The sequence below is a fragment of the Myxozyma melibiosi genome (assembly GCF_037950935.1).
Source record: "Myxozyma melibiosi strain Phaff 52-87 chromosome Unknown BZA70scaffold_3, whole genome shotgun sequence".
NCBI classification, from domain to species: domain Eukaryota; kingdom Fungi; phylum Ascomycota; class Lipomycetes; order Lipomycetales; family Lipomycetaceae; genus Myxozyma; species Myxozyma melibiosi.
The window spans coordinates 444,611-472,032 of NW_027042917.1; the positions used below are offsets into that span (position 1 = coordinate 444,611).

Genomic DNA, 27,422 nt, shown 5'->3' on the forward strand with positions numbered 1-27,422 from the left:
CTCTATTAGATTTTCCGTTCTCCGGTCCCGGGCACTCTGATTTGCCTCATCTCAGCTCCCTCTCCTCCAGATCTATATATCTCTTCCGGCGTGCTCGTCTTTCACAATGCTCGCTTCTCATCCTATAACCTCCATCGCCACTCCGCCTGACGCCGGTCAGAATCCCGCCGCCGTCGCTTCCGCTAGCGTCACCCCTACTCCAGTTGTATCAGAGACCAGACCAGAGACCTTCATGCTGTCTGCCGAAGCCCAGGAATTGCTGTCTCCGGACACAATGAACGCTCTCAAGGAGGTCGACAAACGTATGCTGCCTTTTTTACTCTCTGTGCAACATGCCCCATCTCTAACACCCGTCATCCACAGTCAAGATTTTCCTTGCCAGTGCTCCTGCGCGCATGATGCCAAAGGAGATGTTCAACCGTTTCCAGCTGCCAACCCAGGAATATGTCACCTGCGTTCTATGGTGCGTCTCCTATCTACCCCTCTGTCACTCGAACGCTCTACTGACACAATTCTGCTATAGGAAAGGAGTGTTCTACATCACCGGCACCGACATTGTTCGCTGCCTGACCTTCAGATTCCAGGCGTTTGGTCGGCCGATCAAAAACCCAAAGAAGTTCGAGGAAGGAATCTTCTCTGACCTGCGGAACCTCAAACCTTGCAACGACGACGCCCTACTGGAAGAACCAAAGTCAACTTTTCTCGAGCTTCTGTACAAGAACAGTTGTATCCGGACTCAAAAGAAGCAAAAGGTGTTCAACTGGTTCAGTGTACCTCATGACCGACTATTCCTCGACGCGCTCGAGCGCGACCTCAAGCGCGAGAGTATGGGACAGGAGGCTACCACCGAAGCAGTGTCAGAGCCCGCCCTCTCGTTCCAGTATGATCCTGATCAGACTCTCTTCGAGCAGCTGATGAAGGCTCTCCAGCAGTCCGCCACCTCGTCTATAGACGCCGAAAGTATGCTGGACTCTTACAACATGGGTGCTCCTGACCCGGCCTGGAATATGGCGCCACCTCCGGTCCCGACCGCTCCAACTTCCATCCACTCCCTTCCAGCTGATCAACTGGCTGCTCTTCCTCCTAACTCCCAGACCCTTGGACTGGCAGCTTTGCGGACGGATTTGATGGAATCGCCTGCAGAGGAGCTGAGTATGGTGAACGCATACCCTACAGACTTGCATGAAGTGGTGCCTCAGAACATATTGCGTGCGCGAAGAGAGATTCAGTTAGAGGCATCTCCTGCCCCTTCTTTTGACTCTTCGGTTCTTGATGATCCCTTTGATGTACGTATGGGTATGTCAAATTTCGAGCCAATGACGCCTGATACGCAACACTCGATGCCATTCCCTGAGCAGTACATCGACGCCCCATACTACAATACGTACGAGACCGAATACGACGAGTCAGAGTACGGTACCGGTGACAACATTCCATACTACCCCTCAAAGGGCTACCCTGTCCAGCACCACCACCAACAGGCTATGCCGCCGAACCAGATGGCGGACGGCAGACAGAGGTTTCCGAACCCTATGATGGCCCAGCGCGCTAGCTTGCTCGGGGGATCTCCTGTCTACAAGCAACGCCGTCGTCGTTCCCTGTCCGGCCAGCCATACCCACACCATGTGCCCAACTCGAGCGGCTTGGTCGGAGAACAGCATCAGCGGAGATATGTGCCCATGGACATGCCTTCTTCCAGCCGACCTCTGTCAAGCAATTCGGCCGGAAGCATGCGTTCAGAGCCCACGATCCTTCCCTCGCACAATGCCGTTCGCCGTCCTTATGTCGGTCAGCAGCGGCACCACCATGCGCATGACAACCACATGCACATGGTGCAGTCTTTGCAGGAAGAGGACGACTACGTCAATGCGGGTGAGTACATGGGTGACGACTACTCGCAGTACCTAAACTACAACGAGGTCGACCGACACTCGCTCCCGCCGCATCTCTTGGCCGAACAGCAGCAGCAGTACGACTATCAGTACAGTATGGCGCTTCAATCCCCCAAGACTATGCCGCGGTATAGCGGTAGCGGTGCTGGTGGGCCGATCAAGACAAAGGTTCAGCGTCAGGATAGTGGTGCTGGTCCCTACTCGATGGCCGCGACTACGTCAGCGTCTAGCACTGGCAGCAGCGGGCGGAAATCGCATACGTGCCCTGTTGCTTCTTGTGGACGGATATTTGCTCGCCTCGAGCATTTGAAGAGGTTTGTTTGCTTTTTTGTTTATTTTTTACTGCCGATGCTAACACTATATTCTAGACACGTCAGGACACATACAAATGAAAGGCCTTATAAATGCAAGATTTGCAACAGGGGCTTTTCGAGATCAGATAATCTTGCGCAGCATCGCCGGACGCACGATAAAATGACTGTTCTCAGTGAAGACCAAGTGGCTGCCGCTGCTGCTGCTGCTCGCCAACGCCAGCAGCAACAGCAACAGCAACTCCAGCAGCAACCTTTCCATAACCACCATCACCACTCTCATCATCAACAGCAGCAGCAGCAGCAGCAGAGACTGCAGAACCAGCAGCAGATTAAGCAGGAGATGTACTACGGCCGAGAAGTCGAGGAAGAATCTTCGCCTGTAGATGATGACGGGGACTATGAGAGCGGAGTTTCCATGCGTCGTCCTACGGCAGGCAGCGACAGTGGTGCCGAGTATGTGGACGACGAGCAACGGCTGGACGCATATACGCAGTATGGCGACAGCGCGTACTAGATTGTCGTGGCCGCGTAGTGCAAAAAGTTTTCTCCGGGTTCGTTCTATCGGGTGATAGAAATTGTTTTGTTTTGGCGTTCCTTTGTCTATTGGGATAGTTGCTCCGCGATTGCAGATTATGTTTTTATTTTTTTATATATATGTTGGTCTCGGAAATAGCTTTCGTTTTGTCTGCCTGATTTTCACAAAGTACATAGTTTGAAATTTATGCGCGGTTATATATATATACAATACCAGTTCTATTTTATTCATAGTCCAAGTTCACCAATAGAAAGCAAAAGTCTTATTTAGCGTTAGTGTAGATTTCCTGAACTTCATCAACCTCATCCAGCAGACCCATCAGTTTCTGCATAAGCAATTCCTGCCCCTCATCCAATTCGATCTCACTGTCCTCCTTAGGGATATACTCGATCCCCATCTCCTTAATCTCATAACCATACGAATCCTTCATTTCCTGCGCGACCTTCGCCGTCTCAGCCTGCTCGACCACGATCTCGTACACAGGCTTGCCATGGTCCGGATCGTCTTCTTCAAAGTAATCCTCGACGAGCTTGATATCCTCTGCGCCAGCTTCGAGCGCGTGCTCGAAGATCTCGTCAAAGTCGATTTCGCTCGCGTTGTCGCCCGTGCGTCTGACGATGCGGATGAGGCCCTTGCGGTCAAAGTAGAACAGACTCGGGCCGAGACTGCAGCCGGATTTCGTCAACGCGTTGCGTACAAAGCCTACAGTCCGGCTCTTGTTATCCGTCAATGCTTCTCTATATCCCACAACACGCATTAGCCAAAAACACTCTCAACCACTAAGATCCAGCGAGGAAAGGGACATACATAATTATAGCACATCCTCCAGGCCCGGAAGCCTCGTATGTTACACTCTCGAGCTGTTTTCCGTCTTTATCGCTGATGCCGGCTGCGCGTCGCAGGGCGCTTTCAATTGTCTTCTTCGGAACTTGGTTGCGCTTCGCGTTCTCGATGGCGTTCCACAGGCGCGGGTTGTTCTCAGGATCCGGGCCTCCAACTATTCAATCACAAAACCACGTTAGTAAGTCAAACCACACGAATAAAGAGTAGTGTGGTATAAGTAAATAGAAACGCGCGGAGACATACTCTTAGCAGCAGAGATGATAAGTCGACTATGCTTCGTCGCTATCGCCGCCCTCGCCGAATCGTGCGCAGCCTTGCCATGCTTAATCGTCGACCATCTACTATGCCCACTCAGCCTTCCGCTCGTGTTTGAAAATTGTCGGATCGAGTTGGTTTGTCTGTCGCTTTGCTGGCGAAACAGAGCTACAGCCGGCCGTGGTGCGAGTTCGGAGCTGAGACACAGTCCGAGGTGTCGGCTTGCAGATTTCAAGCCTGCGCGAGCTGAAAACAAGCTGATTGAAGCCATTCTGTTGCTTTTCTGCTTTCTGTTTTTGATATATATTCAGCCTTTTTCTCGTAAAGGTCTGATTGACTGCAGAGGAAGAAGAAACGGTGCTGCTGTTGAAGATAAAACAGGTTTCTTCGAGGCGAAGTTTCGGATTTCGCGGTCATTGGAATTTCAATGGTTGTGCGGCTTTTGGGTTCTGCTTCCATTTCGTCTGTACTCGAACGCAGCCTGAGCATTTTACTACTTTATTATTATTGATATCAAACGAATATTATTATACAGTTATATATTGTATGATTATATGTCTATAGAATAAAAATCATCAAAGACTTTTGTTTCCACCCTAACTCCAGAAAAAGACATATTAAAAACATAGACCGGGAAACACTACTGAATCTGCTCATATAGCCAATGACCCGTAATCCCCAGATCCTCAGAAACATTCAAACCATTTTCCAACGCCGCCTCAAGCTCACGCTTTCCAGCATACTCCAGGTTTTCGTTAACAGACGAGCTCTTGACTTTAATCGTTCCGTTTCGGCCAATCTCGAATGTGAAGCAGGAAATTCGACAGTCAGAGACTGACATGTCCTTGGTTGGCAGAAGCAGGCTTAGCTTTGGAGCTTTGCCGTATGGGGATTCGATGTGGAATGTCATTGAGTTTGGATGCGAGACTAAGCTTGACCGTAGAAGGAAACTTTCGAGACTGGGCGTGCTGCCGTGCGAGGGTTTGCTGTCCAGATACCGCTGATGGAATACGCTGTCGATTAACGAACGCACGCGGATACTTTGCCGGAGGATCTCGAAAACTGATTGGATCTGTCGTGGATGCGAAATGTAGATTTTCTCAACTCTTCGGGTCTCTGGCATCCGCGCAGATGATAAACTGAAACCGTACTCGATCGGGTCTCCGTTCCGGTCATAGATCGTGCGTCGCGAGTAGAGTGATTTGAACTCTGTTCCCTCAAGAGTTGGAATCGTTTCTGCTTCTGCTTCTCCGTTCGGATCGAGAATCGCGGCGTCGTAGTATGGGATCAGGACAGGCGGGTCTAGCACAAGGACAAATCCGTTGGATTGGTCCTCGAGGTTACTGTAGTCCGGCTCCTGCCAGTTTATACCACCACTAATAGAAGATACGGTCAGCGTGAAAAGCAAATGAAGAAAGAAAAAAGGACTTACTTTGGATTCACTATATCGCTGCCGATATAGTCATTGTTTTGCAACACACCCCAGCCACTTCCTGACCGGCCCGTATCTATCTCAACTATAACTCTCCATTTCTCTTTTGATGTGGTCGACGAGTCATTGCTGAGTTTGTGCTGACGAGACCAGTACCAGATAGAAAGTCCGAGCACGCCGTCGTCGTCAATCACCGGAAGTCCATGGCCCTCGCTCTCCGGATCTAGATGGAGGGAACATTCGTGCTTATGAATTCTCGCAAGAGCGGTCTTGTATAAATTCTCGATGATCTGAAAGTTATCCGACTCCCCTGCCGCGAGCTTTTCTGGACCCGGCGAAAGTCGATCTAGACGTGCGAATCGCTCGACATTGCGCGCAAAGGAATCGAGCGTGGGCTCCTGGAGATTGTTGTACAGCACGGTCTGTCGCTGTGGACCGCTTGAGCTGGATGTAAGGGTGCAGATGACTTCTGATACTTTGTTGCTAGGTAACTGCAGATCGACGTCGATGACCGAGATCTTGCCGCCTAGTGTGAGACGTTTTCCCCAGTCGTAGTCGTCTGCAAAGAAATCTAGTCTGTTGAAGTCATAGTTAGGTCCAGCAAGTGATACACGCGTGAGATAAAGTAGCAAACATACTGATTCGCTCTCGCAAGACGAGCAAGGCCAGCCTCGGAGATAGTTCCAGGCCGCTGGCGGATCAGATCAATGACTTCCTCGATCTCTCTCCGCTCGAGCATCTCACTCTTTGTTCTTCCAAACACCGGCCTCCGCTCACCCGCATTCAACTGCGTAAGCTGCGACAAGTCCGTCAGCCGGTCGCGTTGAGCGGGCTGTTTTCCGAATCCCGGGCCCGCATTGAGCTGTACTGTCGCTGAGCTTCCTACCGCGTTCGTGGCCGCGTCTAGTGCTGATGGGGAGAACGAGGCAAGTTGCGCGGGTGAGACGCCTAGGAAATTGTCTGGCGTGCCGGAAGGCGTGACTTCGGAGGAGGAGATTACTTTAAAGTCCTTGAAATTACTGAAATTGAACGGCGAGGATCTGGGGGAATCTGCCATGATCTGCTTCTGGAGTGTAGATAATAGCGCGGAGAAGCAGGTGCTGGTTTGGATGTGTTTACAGTTTGGTTGGGTCGTCGTTGGTAAGGGGTTTGTGTCGATGCTCTGATGCCAGCAGCAGAGCGCAGCTCAGCAGAGCGCGGGCGGTCCTTCGTACGATAAAAAGCAGTAGTATCTGTCGCAATACTGCTAAGAATGATCAGCTGCAAAGCGCAGGACGAGTGAGAAAATGCGTGCGGTCTCTCTCGCAGCCAGGCGCTCCCTCCACGGCTCTATGAGATATGAGGCACGTGCGCGTAGAGGCCGTCCGTTGACTGAGATACAGAGCCGCGGCAGAGGACGCCACTATCAAACGCGCCGTCAGCAGTGCGCTCAACCAGCAGCAGCAGCTGTCGCCGTGGAGCGACGACGAGCAGAGTCCGCGGCGGAGTTGGAGAGACGCGCAGCAGGGCCGCGAGCAGTCGAAAGCTGTCGAGAGCTGCGATTTAAGTCCGAGCACGTGATGCATAAAGCGCACGGCAGCTGTGCGATTGTGGCGCATTAGTCATCACCGCTGTTTGATAGTGGCTCAGCCGTCTGTGCTGACCTGGCCGGAGTATCTTCCTCATAACAACTTTCGCTGTATTCCCTCACTCTCTGTCGCCCGCACTTCTAATTCAACGCCTTCATCCACCGTATCTGCTCATTATCGCCTTCTATCCCTGCTCATACCATGTCCACCTACTCTTCCGCTGTTGGATCTGTGGTCGCAAACAAGGAGGAGCGCCGCCGACGGTCCTCCAGTATTATTTCCCACGTTCAACCAGAGACTATCGAAGAACAGATCGACCAGGCTGCTCTGCCTAACCTCAACGCCAACTGGGTCCATAACAAAGGTAATTTGATTTCTTGATAGTATGTTGTATTAAGAGATCTCTGTTTTTCTGGATTTGTGGTGGTGCAAGACTACTGTTTCAGCGTGTTATGGCGTTGATTCTCACCTTGTGTGTCTGCAACCCGCCGGATCATGGCCTCCGTCGGCGATTTCCCCCTCCACTAGTCCTTATTCTCAAAGCCATGCCGGATTACATTGATCTCTATCTAAACAACGAATCTTGACTCGTATATACTAATCATGCTCTCTCTAGGCGCTTGGATCATTCACTTTGTGCTGATCGCCGGCCTCAAGATTTTCTACGACCTCCTCCCAGGCGTCTCGCAAGAGTTAAGTTGGACGCTCACGAATATCTCATATGTTGTCGTACGTATCCAATCGTAGTTACTGTTTGTATTCTCTTCAGCTTCAACTAACAGCTCGACAGGGTTCATACATAATGTTTCACTACGTTACCGGAATACCGTTCGAGTTCAACGGCGGCGCTTACGACAACCTCAACATGTGGGAGCAAATTGACGATGGCGACCAGTACACTCCGACCAAAAAATTCCTGCTCGGAGTTCCCATCGGACTGTAAGCTTGTTCCATATCATAATCGCAAGAGACTCTAAAGCTAACACTGCATATAGATTTCTGGTTTCCACTCACTACACTCACTACGATCTCGGAATGTTTGTGCTGAATTGTATCGCCTGCCTCTGCGTCGTGATTCCAAAGCTGCCTAGTGTACGGTCCCATAAATCTGATCCTACTTTACTGAATTGGCATACTAACCACCTATCTTCGTACAGAGCCATCGCATGCGACTGACAGTTCCCGAGGTCCTCTCGTCAACCAGGGAGTCGTAGCCCATCTACCTCCGGACCTTCTCACTCGCTTTTACATTTATTCCTTATCGATTTCCAGTTTTTGTTTTATCCTTGATTGTCTTTTTTGCGCGCACATATCTCAGTAACTCTCCTTGATGTCCTGATCTGATAGGACGCTTGGATCGAAGTTTTCAGCACCTTGTCAGACCCTTCTACTTTAATGTTTATTCCGTGAACTTTACAACAGTCTCTCTTTACATTTCCTACGCAAAATGCAACTGATAACAGCGACGCACGTGCTACGATCGCTGCTAATAAGGCAGTTGCAGCCCACCACTCATTTCAGTGATTGTCAGATTATTTCTGAATACTCAATCAATTTTTGTGTCGTGTGGTGATTTATGAAAGCAAAATTTGTGGATGCAATAACGGGCCAGCAACCAAGCGACTCCATCGCGCGCAGCTTGATTTTATTTAGTCCATTACTTTCCTATATGAAGATGAAGTACGCTCATCTATGGGATAAGAAAGTGGATACCGGAGGTTTAGTGGTTGTGATTCATCTCCTCATTCTTTTCTTTTTATTTCGAAAAATCTCTCTCATTATGTGTTTGTGTTTGTTATGTGTTTCTATGTTTCGGGGGGTATAATGGGGTCTTTAGGTCGTCTTTTGGTTTGCGTTTGTTAGCTGGCATTCATATTTCTGCTTTCCTTAAACTATACATCTGAAATCAACCTATCGGGTGACTTGTCGTATGAAAGATGAGCGGTTAAACCTTCTATCTTATAGACGTCAAAATCGTAATATTTATTTAACAAACTCAACCATATCGTACAGCACTCTTACTCATAAACACACCGATTGTTTATTTAATAGCCTCCTCGAGCTGTCTCCATTCAGCCATAAGCTCTGTATTCTCCGTCTCTGGTTCTTCAAGATCCAACAACCCTTCCTTCTTCGATCTCTCGAGTCCCTTCTTGATCTCCTCCTTTTCCTCATCTGTGAATCCTGCCTCCGACTTTGCAATCACAAGCAAAACCTGAACTACCTTCTCAATCGCAGAAGAAGACCCCTCAACATGCAACAAGTCCAGCAAAGAAGGAACAGCCGACAGAGACCTCAAGATATCGATCTTATCCGCCAAAGGCTCGGTAGCCATAATACCTGCCAGCAGGAAAATCGAGCGCCGACGGATATCAGCGTCGGTCTCGTACAGATGCCGTTCGTCTTCCGGAACCTCGGCCGAGTCCACTTTCGCCTCGGCTTCCGACTTGATGATCTGAAGCAGCGTCTTCCACCCTTCCGCGTTCTTAAACGATTCGTATCCCTTTTCGTGGTTGCGGATCGCGGACGAAAGACAGTACATGGCCTTCAACCTCGCCTCCTTTGACACATCTCGCCGCGCAATGTTGAGGATGTTGGGAATAGCTTGCGGGTACATCAGCAGCGCTGCTTGCGACTTTGGGTTGTTTTGCACTGCGGTGCCAATCACCCAGCAGGCCATTTTGCGGAGAATAGGCGATGGGTTGATTAGCTGGTCGATCAGCGGCGCCCAGAGATTCAATGACTCGAGGTTATTCGCGTTGTCGAGATTCTCAACCAACTGTATTCACACGTTAGCAATCCAGTTTCATTCACCTACGAAGAGAGCAATCTTCACGCTATAGAAAAGACTCACCATCTCCAAATTATCAAACGCAGTCTCCTTCGTCTCGATATCGACGTCCGGATCCGTAATAACATTCATAGCCTCCTTCATCAACGACGCATCGTCAGGCTGTCCAAACAGCTGCGCCAACACTTCCGCATCCTATATAGAAGATATAATCAATCAGCAAATTACTTCAGATCAAGAACAGAGGAAACAGAGGTGATATCCGCGACTTACCGGTGCTTTCTGACGCTTATCCTCAGGAGCAGCCGACGCGTTGTTCGAGTTCTCCAACGACCACTTTAGTAGTTTCTCCATTATTAGTTATAGGTGAATTAAATTGTACTTGTGCAAAACAAAACAAGATATCAATAGCGAGGAAATAAGTAAAATTGGAAATCGTCAATTACTCGCAAAAATATATTGCGCCGCGCGGGTTTTGCTCCCAATGCAGCAGAATCTTCACGTTCATTCTAGAACTCTATGCCGTTTAAACTCTACTCGTCTACTGACATCATCCATCCAACTTCTCAATTCAACTTTTGGTGGATATTCACCAGCATCTCGTAACATATACAACAACACGTAAAATGACACAAACTCCTATAAACCAACGTAGGAAACCTATTTCGCACCCGCAGGCTTCGCCACAAGTTCATGCAAACTCTTCGACAAATGTGCATACAAAATGCGCAACAACTGAAGAACCGGCCCTTTCACCTTCTGATCCTCTGGCGAGTTTTCCACCAGCTCAAGTATATGCATAAGCTCTCGTATGTCCATCAGTCTCGGACACGCCGATTGGAAATGCACTCGGTCGCAAAGCGGACATACTTCTGGCACTATCGTACGCATAGGACATTCGCCCGGTGCATGTGTCGTGTGGGTACCATCGCAGAGAAACGGCTGGCGATAGGCGTATTCACCCATCGATCTATTCAGCATTTCCCATGTACGATCTCGTAATGCCATATAAGACTCGACTGTTAGTGTCGCTGTAGTAAATCTCTGCCTATCTGAAGGCTCTGGCGCTGTCTTTGTCACACTGGCTGTTGACTCTTTTGAAGACGAGCTGGCTGTAGCAGGTTCAGCCTGACTCTGAGCCGAAGCCTGAGCCGAAGCCTGCGCTTGAGCATGAGTCGGTGCTTGAGCATGAGTCTGCTGAGCGGGAGCATGAACCTGAGCCTGAGAATTAGCAGGAGCAGGACTCTGCGCCCGAGCTGGACCCTGAGACTGAGCGTGAGACTGAGACTGAGGCTGAGGCTGAGCTTGAGCTTGAGTATTAAGAAGAGAATGAACTGACACCCGAGCCTGATCCTGAGACTCTTTTTGAGTGTGAGCCTGAGCTTGGGTGTTAACGGGAGCAGGAAGCGACGCCGGGGCTTGACCCTGGACTTGAGCGTGAGTCGGAGTCTGGCTGTAAGCCTGAGACTGAGACTGAGCTTGAGTATTGACGGGAGCAGGGATCGACGTCCGAGCTGTACCCTGAGCCTGAGATTGAGTGTGAGAGTGAGTGTAAGCTTGAGACTGAGCTTGAGTATTGACGGGAGCAGGAATCGACGCCCGAGCTGGACCCTGAACTTGAGATTGAGTATTCACAGGAGCAGAAATCGACGCCTGATCAGGACCCTGAGCCTGAGTCTGAGTCTGATTTTGAGCTTGAGCACCAGCGGGTGCAGGAACCGATGCCTGATTTGGACCCTGGACTTGAGCGTGGGTCTGAGTCTGGGTGTAAGCCTGAGGCTGAGACTGAGACTGAGACTGAGACTGAGACTGAGCCTGAGTACTAGCGGGAGCAGGAATCAATACCGGAGCTTGAGCCTGAGGCTCAGTGGGAGCCTGATACCGAGACTGAGTATGAACGGGAGCAAATGTGAACGCTTGAGCTTGACCCTGAGTATTGCCAGGAGCCTGGACCTGAGCTTGAGGAGATGCCTGAGCCTGAGGAGATGCCTGCACCTGAGCCTGAAGCGGAGCTTGAGCATTAACAACATTCTGAGCAGACGCTGACGCAGACATCACAGCAGCCACAGGATCGCTCGAGGAAGATGTGGATAAAGGATTTCCACCCTGGGAGAGAGACGGAGAATTGGGAGCCGGCCCAGATAGAGCCAGAAGCTGAGATGAAAGCCCCGTCAAGACTTGAGTCAGAGCCTGTATCTCAGAAAGGTTAGCCCGACTCACACCCTGCTCAAAGAACTTGGTTTTGAACAGAAGCTGCTGAATATGACCCCGCCAGGCTGGATTCAGAGAATGTTGAAACTTCTGAAGCCCAATACGCATCTGCTCAATTTCAGCCCGCTGAGCCGGATTCAGTGCCTGCTCAGCCCGAATAAGCGCCCGCTGAAACTGAGCCTGCTGACGCGGAGTCAAAATTTGCCGAATTTGAGCCTGCTGTTCTGGAGGCAGAACGTTGAGCATAGTATTCATAGCCAGAGCCTGCTGAGACTCAGCCTGGGCATACATCTGGACGACCGCCGGATCGGGAGCCGCCTTAGCACCAGCTTTAGCCTCAGCTTTAGCCTTAACTCGAGCATGAGCTTTAGCACGTGCCAGAGCCTGAGTATGTGCTTGCTGCCGTTCCTGTTCCCAGGCAGCCTGGGCCTGCGTATCAGCTTCTGTAGGAGCAGGAGCAGACGTAGGAGCAGACGTAGGAGCAGGCGTAGAAGCAGGAGCAGAAGTAAGAGCAGGAGCAGAAGGAGGAGCAGATTCAATTGCGGGCACAACACCAACAGATTGAAGATCTTCAGGATCAGCCACAGCATCCGAAAAATCTGATGATGCGGGCGATCCAGCATTTTCAAACTCTGAGCCGGAACCCTGTTTTGCTGATTCCGCTTCTACTGGCCCCTCATCCTGATTATACTGTATTTTGAAAAAGCAGGCATCAGTCAATAACCACTCAAAGAAGCGCCCAACAAAAGACTTGCGAAAAAAACTTACCGATCCGAATAATGCAACGCGACGCATTCCTCGTCCCAAATGCTCCATTTGTAACTGTCGATCTTGTGCAGCTCTCTGCTCCCTCTCCTTCAATACCTTTTCCCAAAGATCAGAATCATCACTCGCCGCATCTTCGGCCGCAGCCAATAACGCGTCTGGTGCATCCACAAGATCATCAGCGCCTGTATCCCAGACTCTTGCGTAACCAAATGGATTTGACTCTTTTTCATTTGACTCGGATTCACTGCTGTCAGCATCTGCCTGTGCGCGATCTAAGAGTCTCTCGATCGCTGCATCGTCGTATACAAGACTCTTCTCTTTTTCCTCGTCGATAGGATCGAACAATGCTCTAGCACCGGCTTTCAAGATTGCTTGTGTATCGATTTTCTCATCTGTCTCCAGCGCGATCTTGTCAATCAGAAGATGATCTAGCGCCATCTTTTTGCGGCCAGCTTCATAGATTTTTTCTACAGCAGTATTAGTATCAATGAACAATCAATACAAGTGTGATAAAAAGACCTACCTTCGACTGAGCCTCGCGTAACGAGATTGAAGACAAGAACCTTATTCTTCTGACCAAATCGATGGGCACGGGATAAGGCTTGCAAGTCCTGGTGCGGATTGAAATCAGGATCGTATATGATAACAGTATCCGCAGTAGCTAGTAGAAGTTAGCACGGGACCATCCCCAAGCCAAAATAAATAACTCACCGAGATTGATGCCAACACCACCTGCCCTTGTAGATAGCAAGAAGACTGACATCTCAGATCCCTCAGCATTAAACAGGTCAATCTGCCTCTGCTGATCTTGAGCACTCATAGTGCCATCCATACGCACATATTTGATATCCAGCCCATACAAAAAATCCTCCAAGATTGTGAGCACATCAAGAAACTGACTGAATATCAGGACACGGTGACCTTTCTCAATAAGCTTGGGAAGCATTTTCGAAAGCAATTCAAGCTTGCCACTAGCAGATGTTAATCGGGCAAAGCTCTCTTTGGAATCATTGGTTGCTTCCTCAATATTCCTATCCAAGAAATACGGATGACACATGCACTTGCGAAGACTTAGAAAGACATGCTTGAGACTTGTGCTGCCAATCTTTGCATCATTGGCAATTGCCTTCAACACTGAGGAATTTCTTTCCAGCAGTGATCGAGCCAGACGCCTTTGGAGTGGTACCATCCGAACAGGGACAATGATCTCTGCCTTCTCTGGAAGTAACTCACGAAAAACTTCTTCTCTGGTACGACGCAAAACGTAACTCCTACATACACAGTGAGAAAGCAAACCAAAAGAAGTATAACCGACTGACTAAACATACTTTAGAATGTCACGAATCTCATTGACAGCACCTTCATCTAAATCAGCATATTTCCGTTCCATGTCATCTGCATCAAATTTTGTAGGGTTTAAGAATTGCAGCAAATTGAAGAGCTCGCGGACATTGTTTTGCAGTGGTGTTCCTAGAACAGCACACGGTCAGTCACAAAAATAAGACAAAACACTTCCACAACATCACAGCCTTACCGGTCAAAAGGACTTTATGGCCAACATTGAGTCTCAACAGAGAATCGTAAATCTGATTCTTATCACTCTTAAGCCTCTGTGCCTCATCCACAACCAAAACCTGCCACCTGAATTTCGACAAAAAACCAACTTCACTCAATACAGAACTGAAAGACGTAACCATAACATGACAATTGAGGGCATTGGGATCATGGGTCACATTGACTTCATAATCCTTCTGAACTCTGCGGATTTCTTTGCCACCATAGAGAGCTACTGCACGTAATTCTGGGGCCCACTTTTCAAGCTCTCGGATCCAGTTGGGGACTGTTGCCTGAGGCACAGCAACCAAAAATGGCCAGACTCTGTGCTTCTTGAACAATGCCAGAAAGAAACTGATAATTTGAACTGTCTTTCCCACACCCATATCATCAGCAAGGATTGCATTATGAGACTGATGCCATTTGTAGTACAGCCAATTCAGTCCTTCCAACTGATTTGGCATCAATTTTCCATTTGCGATGAAAGCAGGCTGCTTCTTAAACTCGAGATTCTTGAATGGTATTGAGCGAGCTGCAGTTATCCGAGACTTCACGTTTGTTGGTGGCTCAACGTAAAACCCTCTGATATACTTATTATAGGCTTTCTGGAATGCCTCATAATAGGCTATATCAGATGGTTTAGGAGGTGAATCCCAGTAGGTCTCTGTGTATTCTAGACCCTTGTACTTTGAATGTACATCTTCAACCTGATCGATAGCTGAATGTGCTGCATTTTCAGATCTGAATCCCATCTGACGAAAATGCTTGCCACCCTTATAATTGACCTCCAAGACTGAATCAATTATCTTCTTATCCTCAGAGATGATTTTTGACTCATCAAACTCTGCAATCGGGTGGTTTTTGTGAAAGAATGAGAGTTTAGGCCCACTGACAGAGCCTAAAGTCCAGTCACCTGGTAACCAGTGAAGATGGAAATATGAATCTGCTTCAAACTTCACAAGGTACTCTCTCTCGTATCCAGGAATGTCATTGAGATCAACAGTAGCCTTCTCCTCCTGATTGTATGATTTAGGACGCCAAGCTAGCAAACTATGAATGTTCTTCGTGTACTTTCGACACAATGGGCAGAAAAAGTCGGGGGTCTGTGCTTCAGGATCAAGATGATCAAAATGGACTCCCCTCTGGCATTTCAAGCAACGCAAGAGAAGTCTTCCAGCATCAAACAAATCAGCATTGTAGATTGTTTCCTCTTCAGGAGGTGGAGTGCCATCAGGGGTGTCAGGTGTTGCCAATGGTGGGTGGATGGCAGGAGGAATGTAGGTCAGAAGTTTTGTACTGTTGAGACCAGGAGTACCACATTCATAGCAGATATTTGTCCAGGCATCTTTCTCACTCTTACTATCGGAGATGCAGAGTCTGCATTGGAGAACCCATAATCTTGGAGTGACTCGAACAACATGATTTTTCTTGTTCAGAGTCGCACACTGCTCGTGGAAAGAAAATGAACATCCTTGACAATACACCAGTGGGTTGCCTTCAGAGTTGTCAGCCGGCTTGGAGCATGCTGCACAGTATGTAAGATGTCGAGCAACAAATGGCGAATGAGGATTTGCGGGTGCAAACACCCTCTTAACTTTGAGACCATGTTCTGTCAGAGCAGATGCTGTCCGTTTAGCCGTCTGCTTTGGTCTGTCAATATCAGCAGGTGTATCGGATTCATCACTGTGAACTGAACCAGCTTTTCTGTTTGCAAGTAGTCGCCGAGAGGTAGTTCGTCGCGCTCTACGGGCTCCAACACCCACCCGAGTTGTGGAATTTCCCTTATTCTCTGAAGACGATCGTTCCATCTCAAATTCGTCCAAGCTGTCTGATAAATCGGTGCTTGCATTTGAAGCTCCTCGTCCTAGTCTGGTACTCAGCCGCACTTTGCGATACTTTAGAGGCATTTCATCAGCAGAAGATGAATCTTCCGAATCAACTGGGCTGAAAAAGAGTCCATCACTCGTACGCCGTTTCCTTTTATTTGAATCTAAATCCAGCAGACCTTTGCGATACTTCAAAGGCCTATCATCTGAGGAAGATATCTCTCCTGTTTCGTATCCATCGGAGCTTTCATGTTGATCAACGCTCATCTGTCGATGATTCCCTGTTGAGGTGGATGTGAGACTTACTGATCCAGCCTTACTACTGCTAGCGCTAGATCTAGATCTCTTTTCCAGTAATGTCTTCGCCGACACCTCTAGATCAGATAAATCAGGTGTACTTCTTGCACTTCCGGCAGAATGTGCGCCGCCATCAAGATAGGAAAGATTGCCCAAGGTCGCGTAGTTTGATTTGCTTCGTTTCGCTTTCGGACCCGCCCTGCTCGCACGATTAGTGTATACTTGGAGAGCCTCAGGCCCGTTTTCGTAATCTTGGATCTGACTCTGCGGTAGCTATATATGCGTGAAAAATGAGTCGTGTACAAAAGTGACATTAAACCGAGCACAAACATACGATAAACCGGATCCCGTTTACTGTTTCAGCCTCGAGTTCGCCATTCTTAAAACAGTGTAGAACTCGTTTGATTCTGGAGATTGCAGAGCTGGAGGCGATGATTGACGACCGCGCGTCTGGATCTTGGTGACTGATCGGAACGCAAACACTAAAGTCGCTATAGGTCCTTGATGGTACCTGCGTCACCGTGACTCCATTCTGCGCGTCAGATTGCCGGGCGTCATCTGTTGTGGAAGCGGCGGTGACCTGGGCAGCAGTTGAAGCAGAAGGAGCAGGCGGTTCCATCTCACGACTGGTCGAGCTGCAAGATTAAACTGACGCACCAGAGATCCGCAAATATAACAATACCTATTCGCAAGCAGAAAACAGCAAGTCGAAAGATTCCATAAGACAGAAACACGAGAGTAGAATGATTATTTGGACGGTGCTGGGACGCGCCGTTGTGATGTCCTGATTTTCAATCAGGCTGGTCACGTGGCTTTTTGTAGGGTTTTTAGGTTATTGTTGAATGTAAGATATTACGTAATAAGATTAATTGAAACTCTAAAACGCGTCGTGTGTTCAACAAAGGAAACTACGCGCTGAACTCCTTGATAATCGCTGAAGTTGCAGAAAACATCACCCGCTGCTATCAGATATCAGTCACAATGGACTCCACAACTGCTCAGGTACTTGACTCGTTCACGGATAACCTGGTATCCACAAGATCGACCGAAGACGACGATAACCACTCAATCGACGACGATGAGTTTCTCGATTTGTTGGAAGAGGACGATAGCGGAGTTTTGGGCGCGCTGAGAGAGCAGAGAATGCAGGAGCTTCACTCACAGTCAGTATTTTGCTTGCTTTTTGTTGCAAGTGGTTTGTTGTTGACTTTTGATGCTGGCTGTAGAATGAAGGAGGCGAGACGGTTTTATGATTCAGGACATGGAGTGTTAACGGAGGTTAACTCGGAGAAGGAGGTTATGGAAATTACCACGTGCGTATCTAGTCTGTTCTTTCATTTCAGGCCCTTATTCTAATTTCTGGTATCTTACAGATCAACGAAATGTACAGTGGTACACTTCTTCCACCCCTCCTTCAAACGGTGCCAGATAATGACCGAACGGTTGAAGGTACAGATAAATGAATTTACTGCTGAGATGTGCAACAAGAACGCTGACAGATGCTCGACTCTCTAGACATTAACCGCTAAGCACATGGAAACAAGATTTATCAGCGTCAATGTCGACAATGCTACATTCTTGATCGTACGACTGAAAATCAAGGTCCTGCCGTGTGTCATGGCATTTATCGACGGCAAAGAAGTCCTGCGACTTGTCGGGTTTGAGAAGCTGGGTAACTCAGATGATTTTGACCCGGCGGTGCTGGAGTTTCAGCTACAGAACTGCGGTATGTTGTTTCCCATCCAGAGTATACTATAAAGCAGCTGCAGATCACTAACGACGAAATTACATCTAGGAGTCATCAAGCGGAAACTGGGAAAGCTCAGAGAAGGACAGTCAGCCTCGTCAAATACGATTGGCAAACGGTCCGGCAATGACAGCGAGGAAGACGATTTCTGGGATTAGTCTGCAGCAACACGAGCTGTTTTAGTAGATCTAGACAATAAACATACATCAATTATTCCTTCTTTCTTTCAATAATTCTCAGTTTATTTACGCGTCTGTGATGAGCAGGGCTCGGTTACCCGGCTATCCAATATAGGGGTTGAATCACGTGACTGTAGATTTAGTCGGCTGCGACGGCGTCACTGGAGCCGGAGCGAGCGAACAGGAGCATGCAGCTGTGTTGATATCCAGCAGTTGTCTACAGAGCACTTCGAAAGAGAATATATCGATGCTGTTTGCCTTGTAATCAGCTTGCTAATACCTGTCTTGAATCAACCTAGCGATCAGCGACGCTGCGAGCTGCTTCTCAATTGCGCGCCTTTTGATCTAGAGGCTCGAGTTCCTACACAAAATACGTATATACACTCCATCTATCCCGCCGACTACAGACAGCAATGATCTCTGCAATCATTCTATACAACCAGAAGGGCGAGGTGCTCATATCCCGACTGTACCGAGAAGGGCTCCGGCGAAGCGTGTCTGATCTGTTCCGGATCCAGGTCATATCAAATTCCGATGTAAGCATCTGCATCAACAAGTGATTCGCGATATCTTCTTCCTGACGGTGACTCTAATCTAATTTTTCCAGGTACGATCTCCTGTACTGACGCTAGGAACCACGACTTTCTGCCATGTGAAGCACGAGAATCTCTACGTTGTAGCGATATCCCGACAGAACGCCGACATTGCGCTTGTGTTCGAATTCCTCTACAAGATTGTCACCCTCGGCCGGTCATATTTCGGCAAATTCGACGAAGAGGCCGTGAAGAACAACTTCACTCTGATTTACGAGCTGCTGGATGAGATTATGGATTTTGGATATCCGCAAAACACAGAGACCGACACTCTGAAGATGTATATTATGACCGAGGGCGTGCGATCAGAAACGCGGATGGAGGAGTCATCGAAGATTACAATGCAGGCTACAGGTGCTCTCTCATGGCGACGGGATAATATCAAGTACCGCCGCAATGAGGTGTTTGTGGATGTCTTTGAGGACGTCAATCTCTTGATGAGCGCGACCGGTATGTAGTCTTGTGATGAGTAGTAGCATATCCCCCGGCTTGCGTTTCGCTAACATGGTTCTTATTGCTGTTTAGGAAGCGTACTCCGTGCCGATGTCACCGGCCAAATCATCCTTCGTGCTTATCTTTCCGGAACACCAGAGTGCAAGTTTGGTCTCAACGACAGTTTATTAATCGATCCCTCTGAAGATTTTCAGTACGTTTCAACCATTGGCGTGCGCCAACCCTCTGATTGATAACTAACCTCTTTTCTCCAGCTCTACAAAAATGTCAAAAGCAGCAGCGGGCTCAGTCTCTCTCGAAGACTGCCAATTCCACCAATGCGTACGCCTAGGCCGCTTCGACGCCGATCGTACAATCAGCTTCATCCCTCCCGACGGTGAATTCGAGCTGATGCGCTACCGCGCGACCGAAAACATCAATCTGCCGTTCAAAGTCCACGTACTGGTCAACGAAGTCGGGAAATCCCGCGTCGAATACAAGATCGCGGTGAAGGCTACGTTTGGCTCGAAACTCTTCGCGACGGGCGTGGTCATCAAGATCCCGACGCCGCTCAATACAGCTTCGGTATCGACACACGCGTCGCAAGGTAAGGCCAAGTACGAGCCGTCGGATAACGCGATCCACTGGCGGATAGCGCGGTTCCCTGGAGACTCGGAGTTTGTCTTTTCGGCAGAGGCGGAGCTGCTTTCGTCAATGACCAAGAACAAGGCTTGGTCGCGGCCACCGGTGGCGATGCAGTTTAATCTGATGATGTTTACGAGCTCTGGTTTACTTGTTCGGTACCTCAAGGTATTTGAAAAGTCGAACTACACCTCGGTGAAATGGGTCAGATATGTAGTGAGAGCAGGAAACTATGAGATTCGCTTCTAGAGTAGTTTCTGAAATGAAGTTCATGAAGAATTTATTTATACATTCCAAAACATAATGCTGTACATTTCTGCCACATTTGATCCGAAAGATTGATAGCGCAATTAAACATAGAGATACAGAGCCGGAGGCTAGATGACAACATAGCGATCAAGCGAGCGTGACTATATTTACATCATGAGATTGCTGGCGTATGCTATTCAAGAAATCGAAGTTAGTTATTGTCTTAATTAATGGAAAAGAGGCGAGACATACCCATGGGCTTGATGTCTGGATGCGGAACAGCTTCGTAGGTCTTAAAGTTAAGCTCGTAATCACTCTTGATATTGATGACGGCTCCCTTGTTTCCTTGCGTATCACTAAAACAGAAAAGGAAGGTTAGTCTTGCATGCAGTAAATATTGGCAAAGATTTCACATACCAGTAATTGGGCGCGGAGAAGACGGTGATCAAGCGACCGTCGTGCTCGATTTCGTATCCATTCATTCTAACCTCATGACTCCGAATAACAGCCATGAGCTTGTTAGCATCACAGAACCGTCTCGTGACATCCGGGCCAAACTGAAGCCCGACGCCTCTCTTGCTCGGGCCGCGACCGGGCTGGGTTTGCGGATCGGTCCAGAGCATTTCCATCATGAGACCGCTCTGGCCCGGTTGTTTTTGCGAGAACCGGTTGAACTTGCGGACATCGTCGAGAGTGATTCTGTCGTCGGAGAACAGACCGCCGTGGAGGACAAAGTAGTTGTTTCCGATGAGCGTGGCGAGCGGGATGGTGCTAAAGGCTTCGGAAAAGACTTTGAAGATCTTTTCGGAATACTTTGCTTTGCATTCGCCTTCAAAGCCGTAGACTTTGTTCATCTCGTCGGCTTCGTGGTTTCCTCTATTGAGGAAGAACTTTGAAGGGTACAGCCATTTGTAAGAGAAGAGTAGGAGAGCAACCTCGGTAGACCACGATCCTCGGTCGACAAAGTCGCCGTTGAACAGATAGCTGTGTTTCTCGGTGGGCTCGCCGTTAAATCTGAACAGCTCGAGCAAGTCATAAAACTGGCCGTGCGTATCACCACAGACTGAAAAGAGCTCGTCGTCCGCAACAGAGACTTCGACCATCGTTGGCTCTGATTTGAAGATCTTCATGACCTCGATGATGATTGCAAACACGTATTTGCGATGCAGTCTTTTTCCGGCCTTGAATCGCACAATCATGTCCTTGATGAAATCAAGCGTCATGACGAGCTTCGGCGACTTGCCATCCTCTGCCTTTTCGGTGGCCGACTCGAGTCTAACACCGTCATAGCCATCATCAACCACCATCGACGCATAATCTATACTATCAGCGACTGACGGCTGTTCGCCGACTTCAATCGCAGCTTCAAACGCGAGTCTGCGAACGATCTTCTGGCACTCGTCACGTTTTGCGCGAGCGCTCTTGTCACCGGGAGCACGCTTGACTACTGTCTGGTAGTCTTTCAGCGCGTCCTTGGGGCGGATGATGGCCGCATAAGCGGTCGCTCGGCGGTAGTAGGCTTTGATGTAGTCTGGGTTGATCCGGATAGCTTCTGTCGCATCGGCAATTGCTGCACCATATGATTCTTCTTTGATGTTTGCCTGTTGTTGTGGTTGGTTAGTCATGGCGAGAAGCACAATGCGTCTTTCAACAGTAAGAAAGGAGACTCATACCTGAGCGCGATTAGCCCAATAGACCTCCTTAGTCGGATCCAACTCGATGGCCTGGGTGTACAGTTCGACGGCTAGTCGGTAGTTACCCGTAGCCAGGATCTTGTTAGCCCCGTCCTTGATCTTGGCGGCTTTCTCTTGATCTGCCTTTGAGGGCGGCGGTCTATGCGAGATGTCGGATAGCTGGTCGACGAGCTCTTCGACGCTGGAAAGACTGGTCTCGTCGTCGGAATTTGAGGTGGCGTCAGACATTATTTGCAATTGAGTGTAGAGAATAGAAGGGTGAGGTAGATGAGTGTGTTTGGGGATGTTTTATAGAAAGAAGAGGTTGAAAGCGTATGGAGGCGAGAGAAGGTCGAAGAGCGATGCCGTCGCGTGATCTGGCTCTGCGTACGCGGGAAGAAGACGAAGAAGAAGGAAGAAGGAAGTAATTGCTCAACAGTCGAAGCCAGGAAGCTGAACGGAGACAACAAAGAGCAGCAGCGGAGGCAGAAGTGGAGGAGCAGAGGAAGTTGATGCGGGGCGTCGTTCGGGGGCAGGTTGGAGTCGAGGTTGGTTTATGCTTGCGGGGAGCATTATCACCAGAAGCCCTAGTTGCCGTATGTGTATACTAGGGGGTTTATACTGCTATTCTCTTTTCCTCCCCCTTTCTCTGTAGTATTTAGTTTCTGTTTTAATCCGTGTTATGTATTCTGTTTACCAACACTTAACACTTGTATACAATCAACACTCTCAACACCTCGCAATCCAAGCGGTGTTTACATGGAACCGCAATGGAACACCGAAGGGAGATCTTCAAACCCTAAATGGCCGTCCTGATTAGGCCACGTCGAGTCAAGAACCTGGATCATCCTCCACCGACTCCCTCGCCAGGCTCCCTCCAAGCTCTTGTTCTTCTTCTTCTTCTTGTTCTTCTCGGAGTGGTCTGAGAGTTGAACACTCGACTGCTTTCTTCTATAAAGTCTCCCGTGCGTACCAATTGGCGATCGATCGGCTGCCATGTTCTTCAAAGCTCAGAAAGTGTGCACGGCGATTGCTGCTTCGTTCCTCATCGTCCAGGGCGTCGATGCAGTCAAATCAAAGCTGATCCGAGGCGTTTCTAGCGAGGGTATGTACCTGTGCTTCTGTCTCTATATCTCACCTCTATTCACCGCCTTTGCTAATCCTCCCCAGATCAAGCTTTGTATGTGCCCAACGAGGCAGGATATTGGGCCTGCCTCGGACACAAAGACATCCTGATTCCAATCTCAAAAATAAACGACGACTACTGCGACTGTCCCGACGGCAGCGACGAACCCGGCACCTCCGCCTGCGCGAACGGGAAATTCCACTGCCAAAACAAAGGCCACGTCCCCGGCGTGCTACCTTCCTACCAAGTCAACGACGGCATCTGCGACTACGATCTCTGCTGCGACGGATCAGACGAATGGGCCGGGCTTGTCAAGTGCGAAAACAAGTGTCGCGAAATGGCCGCCGAGCTACAGAAGCGCGAGGCCGAGAACAGGAAAGCGCAGATCGCGGGGTGGACGGCGCGCACAAAGTTGGCGACGAAAGCAGCGTCGTTGAAAGCGAGCCTTCTGAAAGAGCAGACGCAGATCGAAGCGCAATTGAAGGCCGCGCATGCTAGAGTCGAAAAGGCAGAGGAGGCTGTCAAGATGGCTGAGGTTTCGTCTTCTATGCGTGTCGGAAAGAAAGGAAATCCGTACGTTGAGCGCTTGAAGGAACGCGTGTTGGAGTATCAGCGCGCAAAGGAAGCAATGGCCTCGCGCATCGCTGCCCTCGAGCTTCGCCTCCAAGAGACAGAGGTTATCCTCTTAAACTTGAAGAACGATTACAATCCAAACTACAACGACGAAGCAGTCAAGCAGGCGGTGAAGACTTACTCCACCTTGCTCGAAGCGCCGTTACCCGAAAGCAACTACGCCGAGCTGTCCTACCAGCTAAGCGCTGAATCAGACGACGAGCTGCTCAAGGAAGAGGTCGAGGACAACGATCCTGATCTCGGTAAGTTTAATCTTTCAATCTTTGTAATTCTTCTTCCCTATCTAACTTTTGGCTTCTAGTCGACTACAATTCATACATCCCCATAGAATGGCGCGTCTGGATCCACACCAAAAAGCGCGAACTAGTCGACTTCCTAGTCGAGCACGGTCTTCTCGCCCACCGCGATATATCCGAAACCTCAGACGTCAAGACGGCAAAGAAAGAACTCGACGAGGCAAACAAGCAGGTCCAAGAGCTCGACAAGAAAGCGCAAAAGATTGCCGACAACGTCGCGGCTGACTTTGGACCGGACGATATCTTCCGTGCGTTGGCGGGCGATTGCATCACTGCCGAAGTCGGCGATTATACATATGAACTGTGTTTCAATCAAAAATCCATTCAGAAGCCAAAGAACGGCATGATCACCCCGCTAGGGTAAGTCCAAATTTTTTGCGTGACTGAATAGGCTTTGCGAGCAAACGAGCAGCTCAACTAACCACATTTCATAATCTAGCAAATTCGACCGATACGAAGGCAACAAAATCTACTACACCGGCGGCGCCAAATGCTGGAACGGGCCCCAGAGAAGCACGGTCGTCGAAATGCGCTGCGGCGAGAAAAACAAACTGCTCTCTGTCTCTGAGCCGGCCATGTGCGAGTATTTGTTCCGCATCACTTCTCCTGCTATGTGTACGGATCCCGAAGCAAACGAGAGCGGCAAGGTCAGAGATGAGTTGTAAATCGGACAGGGTTGTTGGATTTGGAACGGGGAAAGATCAGGAGGATGTTGATACGGTGGTGTAAAATAGCATAGCATAAGCTGAAATATAAATCGTTAACCGGAATTTCGAATCACGGCTGCTAAAACGTATTCGCCATCATGCGACACCGAAGCCAGAAACCGCTCGTCCTCTGCATGACCGGGTTTGGAAATAACAGGTCGTTTGCCTGTTGTTCATCTATTAGATCTCGGACGCGTTCTTCGGGTCGCTTTTTTTCAATTTTCATGTAATATATCTTACTCTGACTGCTAACTGTGCACCAGTCTTTAAACTGAAACGACTTTTGCTCATGAAAGTCCAAAGCCTTGAACAGAGCCTCTTTGATAGCCCAGCTATGAATGATTTCCACCCGTCAGCCTTCATCCTTCCCCCCTTTACCCGCAGTCTGAAAAACATACCATCGACCAAGAAACAATTCCCCCTTCACTTCATCACCCCGGTATCCACGATATCTCTCCAACTCTACCGGATGCAGAACGCGCGCAGGGAACTTTGCGCGGTAAACCGGTTTGCGGGCCAAGAGCGCTGAGATGCGCGGCAGGTGCAAGATGTCGACGCCCAGACCTGCGACCGGCGCTGTCGGGAGGGGCATTTGCAGGAGACCGGACTGCAGGATCCGGATCTGGTGAGGGAGAGCCAGTGTTTTGGTGTTTTGCTGCTCGAGTGGGAGGATGAAGATTATCAGATATCGCGAGAGCAGAGATGTGTAGACTACGTACCCTATTTACCCTAACCTAAAACATATGATCTTTGTATATTCCATTGTCTATAGCAAGTGCATGTATTCCATATTCATAATCAAAGTACTTTTCTTCTGTTACGATCCGTCCACTTCAGATAGCACGCCAAAGAGCAAGTAAAACAAACCACCTTCCATATTCCAATCCATGTACCATCCAAATCCCATACCCCCCGCTAACTCCATAAAGAATCCAATACTCACAGCATATTCGAACCGGCGCTCACATCAAGAGGCATCGATGAACTAATCAGGACCGGCTCGGATATAGGTCCCAGACTCTGTTTGCATTGCTTGCGTTTGCTGGCAGCGCTCGTAAATATCGTCTGCTTTTTGGTAGGACTTTCTTGGTTCTTTTGCTGGCGTCTCGGTGATCTGTTTGTATCTTTGACGCTCTCCGGGCCGTATGCATGTCGCCTTGGCGGTGAGCCGTGTGTCTTTGTCGGCGACGAAGATATTTTGACGCTGTAGAACGAGTGCCTGTACAGAGAAGGCCGACTTGGCAGCGTGCTGGGGCTGAGAGGGGCAGCAGCGCGTAACCGAGAGTCTGATCTCTTGATGCTGGACGAGCGGTCGATTACGAGATTATCCGGAGGCCGGCGACCTTGCAGTCTAGACGAGCTTCGCTTCGGTATTTTCGGTCGCTCGGTGTCTGACTTTGTCGGAGATGCTGCGTGAGGTTAGATCATGATCTCTGGCTCGTACTAATGATAAGACCCTACTTACCGAACTGAGAGTGTCCTTTATCGATGCTTGATTTCTTCTGATGCAGAATTACAGCCGTATTCGAGGTTTGCAGACTAGTTTTGTGAAGTAACTCGGCCAGAGCCTTGTCACTCTCGACATTGTTTATCTCACTCAATAGCAGAGCTGATGATCGCTGGTGTTGGGCAATTTTCTTTTCAGCCGACTCTGGGAGCATCGGCGCAGATTTTTCAACTTCTATGGAGCGTTAGCGAGTGTTCTGCAAGAGAAATGATATATCTGTGTGAACGTACCTGCAGAAGCTCGACGGGACTTCCATGACGCGTCTGATATATTTCGAAGATGAGTCTTGACCAGCTGCGCCAGAGAGATCTTGGTTGGATCATTAGATTTAGCAATCGGTTCCACAGTGACAGTGACTTTGGTTTTCGCGTCCGATCCCAAACATTTAGTTGCAGCTTGGAGAGAGGTAGAGTCGTCTGGGAACAACGGAGAGTCAATCATGTCGGGATAGTCAGGCTGGGTATTGGCCGAGGACCAGGACGCGGTAGACATGGTCGCACGACAGGACGAGCGCGCGTCGCTCGACGTTCGCGAAAGATTGTCACCCGAAGATGAAGAGGTGGTGACGTTTAAGGTAGCACCTAGACACTGACCGGAGACAGCGAGAGACTGTCCGCGGAGACTTGACCCTCTTGGTTTGAAATTGCCAGTGGGAGTACTGTCTGCGTTGGCCTGGAGAGCGAGGGTAGCCGCTCTGGAGTTGCGGATCCCCTTGTCTCTTCGGATACGCTCTCTGAGTGCCTGCGTCGGACTAGAGTCCGAGCTTTCGGCGTGTTCAGCATCGCGTGAGGAGGAGACCCATGAGAAGCGCGACGTATCGGTTTCGCTGCCGGTAACAGGCAAGCTCTGGTCCGGGTCCGAGATGTCCATGATCTTCGGCTCGGCGCGGGCTGGAGTCGGACTAGGCTTGAACTCATAACCCTTTGCGAGCGCGTCGTTGTCGTCGTCAGAGTCGTAGACTGCGTGAACACGCGTGCTAGACATGACATAAGCCTCAGAGGGCGTGTTGAAGACGCGAACGGAGGAGGGCGCGTCGGAGTCAGGCGGGAGTTCGAAGCGCTCTGCTAGGCTGGGGAGGAGCAGGGACTGTCTGAGCATTTCAGGCGTGGGCAGACGGAGAACGGGGAGGCTTTGCTCTTCGGGGAGTTTGGAGACGCGTCGGCGCCGCCGCCTGACTTTGTTTTTGAGGAAGAATACCATGGAGGATCGATATAGAGAGTGAAGAGGAAGAAGAGGAAGAGAAGAAGAAGAAGAAGAAAAGAAGAAGAACAGACCGATAATTAACAGAAAGGGAATCAGGAGAAGATAAAGGGATGGAGGGTATGGCGATGGAGGAGCGGGAAGCGGGCGAA

General features: G+C 49.3%; 11 protein-coding genes across 11 annotated transcripts; 5 read left to right on the forward strand and 6 right to left on the reverse strand.

Moving 5' to 3' along the window:
• The first annotated feature begins 295 nt into the window (after window positions 1-295).
• BZA70DRAFT_275993 (transcription factor STE12) lies at window positions 296-2,951 on the forward strand. The gene is made up of 2 exons (XM_064912236.1): window positions 296-2,206; window positions 2,261-2,951. The coding sequence occupies exons 1-2, from the start codon at window positions 396-398 to the stop codon at window positions 2,718-2,720; spliced, it is 2,271 nt and encodes a 756-aa protein (XP_064769228.1). The 5' UTR covers window positions 296-395; the 3' UTR covers window positions 2,721-2,951.
• Window positions 2,952-4,249, reverse strand: BZA70DRAFT_255972 (transcriptional regulator TACO1-like protein). The gene is made up of 3 exons (XM_064910796.1): window positions 3,828-4,249; window positions 3,549-3,738; window positions 2,952-3,478 (listed from the first exon to the last, which is right to left on the reverse strand). Exons 1-3 carry the CDS (start codon window positions 4,108-4,110, stop codon window positions 3,004-3,006), a joined length of 948 nt encoding a protein of 315 aa, XP_064769229.1. The 5' UTR covers window positions 4,111-4,249; the 3' UTR covers window positions 2,952-3,003.
• Window positions 4,250-4,322: 73 nt separating this feature from the next.
• BZA70DRAFT_275996 (mediator of RNA polymerase II transcription subunit 1-domain-containing protein) lies at window positions 4,323-6,353 on the reverse strand. The gene is made up of 3 exons (XM_064912237.1): window positions 5,910-6,353; window positions 5,272-5,847; window positions 4,323-5,215 (listed from the first exon to the last, which is right to left on the reverse strand). Exons 1-3 carry the CDS (start codon window positions 6,326-6,328, stop codon window positions 4,480-4,482), a joined length of 1,731 nt encoding a protein of 576 aa, XP_064769230.1. The 5' UTR covers window positions 6,329-6,353; the 3' UTR covers window positions 4,323-4,479.
• Window positions 6,354-6,876: 523 nt separating this feature from the next.
• BZA70DRAFT_126724 (ORMDL family-domain-containing protein) lies at window positions 6,877-8,467 on the forward strand. The gene is made up of 5 exons (XM_064909537.1): window positions 6,877-7,203; window positions 7,456-7,568; window positions 7,630-7,778; window positions 7,835-7,931; window positions 7,997-8,467. Exons 1-5 carry the CDS (start codon window positions 7,041-7,043, stop codon window positions 8,051-8,053), a joined length of 579 nt encoding a protein of 192 aa, XP_064769231.1. The 5' UTR covers window positions 6,877-7,040; the 3' UTR covers window positions 8,054-8,467.
• Window positions 8,468-8,743: 276 nt separating this feature from the next.
• On the reverse strand, window positions 8,744-10,090 carry BZA70DRAFT_126806 (Hsp70 nucleotide exchange factor FES1). The gene is made up of 4 exons (XM_064909538.1): window positions 9,904-10,090; window positions 9,694-9,825; window positions 8,851-9,618; window positions 8,744-8,793 (listed from the first exon to the last, which is right to left on the reverse strand). The coding sequence occupies exons 1-3, from the start codon at window positions 9,982-9,984 to the stop codon at window positions 8,881-8,883; spliced, it is 951 nt and encodes a 316-aa protein (XP_064769232.1). The 5' UTR covers window positions 9,985-10,090; the 3' UTR covers window positions 8,744-8,793; window positions 8,851-8,880.
• A 200-nt stretch (window positions 10,091-10,290) lies between these two features.
• BZA70DRAFT_288585 (uncharacterized protein) lies at window positions 10,291-16,905 on the reverse strand (the record flags this gene model as incomplete). Its single annotated transcript, XM_064914045.1, has 8 exons — window positions 10,291-12,531; window positions 12,610-13,076; window positions 13,133-13,270; window positions 13,321-13,880; window positions 13,938-14,079; window positions 14,144-15,179; window positions 16,296-16,559; window positions 16,621-16,905. 8 exons carry the CDS (start codon window positions 16,903-16,905, stop codon window positions 10,291-10,293), a joined length of 5,133 nt encoding a protein of 1,710 aa, XP_064769233.1.
• A 267-nt stretch (window positions 16,906-17,172) lies between these two features.
• Window positions 17,173-18,253, forward strand: BZA70DRAFT_276005 (thioredoxin-like protein). The gene is made up of 4 exons (XM_064912238.1): window positions 17,173-17,449; window positions 17,513-17,599; window positions 17,660-17,735; window positions 17,802-18,253. Exons 1-4 carry the CDS (start codon window positions 17,268-17,270, stop codon window positions 18,042-18,044), a joined length of 588 nt encoding a protein of 195 aa, XP_064769234.1. The 5' UTR covers window positions 17,173-17,267; the 3' UTR covers window positions 18,045-18,253.
• A 372-nt stretch (window positions 18,254-18,625) lies between these two features.
• Window positions 18,626-20,128, forward strand: BZA70DRAFT_298937 (Mu homology domain-containing protein; the record flags this gene model as incomplete). Its single annotated transcript, XM_064914636.1, has 4 exons — window positions 18,626-18,748; window positions 18,820-19,255; window positions 19,331-19,451; window positions 19,513-20,128. 4 exons carry the CDS (start codon window positions 18,626-18,628, stop codon window positions 20,126-20,128), a joined length of 1,296 nt encoding a protein of 431 aa, XP_064769235.1.
• A 167-nt stretch (window positions 20,129-20,295) lies between these two features.
• BZA70DRAFT_288588 (Metallo-dependent phosphatase-like protein) lies at window positions 20,296-22,050 on the reverse strand (the record flags this gene model as incomplete). The annotated part of the gene is made up of 4 exons (XM_064914046.1): window positions 20,296-20,321; window positions 20,381-20,484; window positions 20,546-21,729; window positions 21,802-22,050. The coding sequence occupies 4 exons, from the start codon at window positions 22,048-22,050 to the stop codon at window positions 20,296-20,298; spliced, it is 1,563 nt and encodes a 520-aa protein (XP_064769236.1).
• A 659-nt stretch (window positions 22,051-22,709) lies between these two features.
• BZA70DRAFT_126855 (glucosidase II beta subunit-like-domain-containing protein) lies at window positions 22,710-24,687 on the forward strand. Its single transcript, XM_064909539.1, has 4 exons — window positions 22,710-22,906; window positions 22,972-23,802; window positions 23,862-24,216; window positions 24,296-24,687. The coding sequence occupies exons 1-4, from the start codon at window positions 22,798-22,800 to the stop codon at window positions 24,519-24,521; spliced, it is 1,521 nt and encodes a 506-aa protein (XP_064769237.1). The 5' UTR covers window positions 22,710-22,797; the 3' UTR covers window positions 24,522-24,687.
• BZA70DRAFT_288590 (uncharacterized protein) lies at window positions 24,617-27,270 on the reverse strand (the record flags this gene model as incomplete). Its single annotated transcript, XM_064914047.1, has 6 exons — window positions 24,617-24,729; window positions 24,804-24,895; window positions 24,962-25,185; window positions 25,530-25,972; window positions 26,029-26,244; window positions 26,301-27,270. 6 exons carry the CDS (start codon window positions 27,268-27,270, stop codon window positions 24,617-24,619), a joined length of 2,058 nt encoding a protein of 685 aa, XP_064769238.1.
• Between the last annotated feature and the right edge of the window lie 152 nt (window positions 27,271-27,422).